Genomic DNA, 3,781 nt, shown 5'->3' with positions numbered 1-3,781 from the left:
GTTTTTTTAATAATTAAAAATAAATAAAGTTTTTTTTTATTTATTATTTTTGTAGGTGATTTATGGATTCCAAAAAGTTCAAATTCATTATTTTTAACACGAATTAATTTTAACGATATACCACCGAATAAAGTAAGTAAAAAATATTAATAATAATAATATTATTTTATTTTTGTAAAAATAATAATAATAATAATAAATTTTTCCAGGTGGGAAGCAGAAGTATAATATTATCAGATTTGGAAACTGCTATCGATAACACTCCAAAAACGATAAGTAACGATGAAATAAATAAATTTTTAAATTATTCAAAACAAATTTTAAAACGTTGAAAATGAAATTTTTTTTTTACTTTATTTATTTTTAAATAACTCAAACAAACAACAACAACAACAACAACAATCATTTCACATTTTAACTTTAATATATATATATATAAGAAAAAAAAATTTCAATTTTCACTTATTTCGTTTTTATATTATTTTATATTATTTCGGTTTTGTGAGTTCGGGTACTTTCGTGAATTCAATTCGTAAGCGTTCGAATTAGGGAAAAGAGAAAAAAAAATGCAAAAATGAAAACTCGCAGGCTTCTGGAAAATCGCTTTGGAAAATTCAATATCGTTTGTAAAAGCGTTCAGTTCAGTTTTCCCTGTGTCGCTGACCCGGTTGTTTTAATACATTTTTTTATGTTTTAACCTCGCTCTTCACGGTTCGCGTCTGCATAGCCCCCCCAAAAAAATATTATTATTATTATTATTATTATTTTCATACGCGACATAAAAAAATTACGGTTATGAATTTAAATGAGGATTTTAAATTGAGCGATTTTCACAGAATTTTAAATTAAAATAAATAAATAAATAAATAAAGTAAAATTATCATTTCAACGTAATATGAAAGTAATTAATAATTATTATGTAAGTATAACGTCACAAATTATTATTATTATTATTTAGATAAACTAACATTAAAATTATTATTATTATTTTTTTAAATAGATTGTAAACAATAGGTGGGGGTGACTGTATTAAAATAAGACATTAAACCTCCGTGGGGAGGGGGGGAATTTACATATCGGATCCCTAATTTTAATTTTTAGGTAATAATAATGATAATAATGGCAATATTTATTTTTATACGGTTTCGGACACTGAAATATTTTCCGCCTGTTGAACGGGGGGAAAATTTTTGTTTTTTTTTTTTTTTTTTTATAAAATGACGAACGATTTAACGATCCGTTACGAACGAAACGTTTTTCTTAAAATAAACGCGTTTAAAATAAACGTTTGTTAAAAATTAATTAATTTCCAAATGGAACATTTTTCCAGTTTTTATAAAGAAAAACAAATGATAATAATAATTACAAAGGAAAAAAATGGGGATCGAAAGGCATTTTAACGGATCTATTAATTTAAAACGAAAAGTCTCTTTTTTTGGGGAGGCGGGACGGGGGGCGGAGAAATAAAAATAGTAAATGGGATGTTTTTTTTTTTTTTTTTGTTATCGATAACAATTATTATTATTATTATTAATTTTTTTTTATTGTAGGAGTATATTAATATTTATTTTGCGGTTTTTCCCCCATCGCGCGCGACATAATAGAACGAAAAATAAATAATAATAATAATAATAATAATTAGTGTAAAACTTTTGCGGGGAAAAGTTTTTATACGATGCGAAAATTATTATCTACCACACATTAATTTAAAACTAATTAAATGAATAAAAAAAAAAAAAATTTTTTTTGTCTTCTGCTTCTTTTTTTTTTTTTAACAGCAGCAAATTATTTAACGAAGGGATTATTACTATTATTATTATTATTACGCGTTTAAGAAAAATGATAATGCCATTATTAACATCACCACTTTTACTACTACTACTACTGTTGCCTCCGTTTCTGCTGCTCCAGCTCCAGCTCCAGCTCCTGCTTTTATACTCCTATTAAAATAATTTTGCATATTTTAAAACTTTGAAAAATTTACACTTTGTGCCTTTGGGTTATGTAATATTTAATTTTCTTTCAGGTTTTAAAAAAAAAGAAAGAAAGAAAGGATTTTGTAAGATTTTCAAACGTGATAATAATAATTATTTTTCACATATTTTAAGAAAACAAAAAAACAAAAAAAAATTTTCATTTTGTTTTATTCGTGAAAACTATTTATTTATTTATTTATATTACCCGAAATCTGTTTTTGCCAAACGATAATAATAATAAATATAATTTTCAACAATGAGCATTTTGAACGGAAATACAACGAGAATTATATGACACTTCATCATTATTGTAGTAGTTTTTGTCGTTGTCATTATCAGATTTTTTTTTTTTTTCCAGAACGAATGGAATGAAAAAGAAAAGAGAAAAATGTCGGTGTCAGGATAAAAAAAAAAAAATAACAGTCTTAATATTGCCAATTTTTTAGCAAACATTTAATTGTAAAGTAGCACTTGTTAGTACTTTAAAAAAAAATATGTTGTCGTCGTGCCGTAATCGATTATTATTATCATCATCATCATTTTTCGTTTTCAATATATATATAAAAAGGTAAATCGATCGTGTTTTTTTATTATCATTATTATTTTTTATTAATTTTTAATATGTACGCACGTGTTTGTTTTTTTTTTTTTAGGTTGACGAAAGATAATATAATAATAATAAAAAAGAACCAATGAGCGTCGTGGTGGATAACAATACGGTGACGGGTTTTACGTCATTCAATAATACAATATTGGATAATTCAACGAACGATAACAATAATCAGGTACAGCTCACATGGATACTAATATCAGTGATGGTGTTAAAATCGAGTGTCATGGGGTTTATTATAGTGGCCGCGATATGTGGAAATTTATTAGTTATCGTAAGCGTGATGAGACATAGAAAATTAAGAGTTATAACGAATTATTTTGTCGTGTCACTAGCATTGGCCGACATGCTTGTTGCCATATGGGCAATGTGTTTCAACGCGAGCGTTGTCATAACCGATGGCAAATGGTTATTCGGGTATTTCATGTGCGACGTGTGGAATAGTTTAGATGTTTACTTTTCAACGGTTAGCATACTTCATTTGTGTTGCATAAGTGTCGATCGTTATTACGCGATAGTTCAACCCTTAGATTATCCTTTGATAATAACCATACATAAACTCGGAATCATGCTCGCGGTCGTTTGGTGTTCCCCCGCGTTGCTTTCTTTTCTTCCGATATTTATGGGGTGGTACACTACGAACGAATATTTAGAATTTCGTTTGGATCATCCCGATGATTGTTCATTTAAAGTTAATAGAACTTATGCTGTGATTTCAAGTACTGTTTCATTTTGGGCTCCAGGACTTATTATGATTTACATGTACTGGAGAATTTACATGGAAGCTGACATTCAGGAAAGGATGCTGTATCGGTGAGTTTTTTTTCAAATATTTTTTCCTAAAATTGCCTCAGGGGTAAAAATAATTAGAAAAGGATTAATGATATAACAAAAAAAAAAAAAATTCATTCAATTAACGAATTTTTAAATGAAAAATTACAGTCGAATAGATTTTGAAGATGAAATATGCCTTAGGTTTTAAACCTTTTTCTAAATAAATGCCCCTCCCTCCGCCTCTCCCTCAATAACAATTAAATTTTTTTTATTATAATTAATCAAGTACTTTTGACCCTCTCGATTAATAATTAAAGTATTTAGTTCAAAAAAAAAAAACCGCGTCCTCGTGTTAGAATAATTTATAACAACGCAAGAAGGCCTTTTGAAAATTTATTTTTTCTTCGTCACTTCCTTCCGG

General features: G+C 27.2%; 1 protein-coding gene across 1 annotated transcript in view; it reads left to right on the top strand.

Annotated features, from left to right (window-relative positions):
* Positions 1-2,668: 2,668 nt before the first annotated feature.
* The window catches only part of Phum_PHUM027040 (class A rhodopsin-like G-protein coupled receptor GPRoar2, putative), a gene marked incomplete at both ends in the record, with an annotated part of 22,126 nt that continues 21,013 nt past the window's right edge, over positions 2,669-3,781 (top strand). The window contains one exon of the mRNA XM_002422952.1: positions 2,669-3,399. Within this exon, the coding sequence (XP_002422997.1) occupies positions 2,669-3,399 (731 nt within the window). The remainder of the gene's footprint in view (positions 3,400-3,781) is intronic.

The sequence above is a fragment of the Pediculus humanus genome, genomic scaffold (genome assembly GCF_000006295.1).
Source record: "Pediculus humanus corporis 1103172107382 genomic scaffold, whole genome shotgun sequence".
In the NCBI taxonomy this organism is placed as follows: domain Eukaryota; kingdom Metazoa; phylum Arthropoda; class Insecta; order Psocodea; family Pediculidae; genus Pediculus; species Pediculus humanus.
Note: the sequence above shows the minus strand (reverse complement) of the source record. Positions and strands in the feature narration are given on the sequence as shown.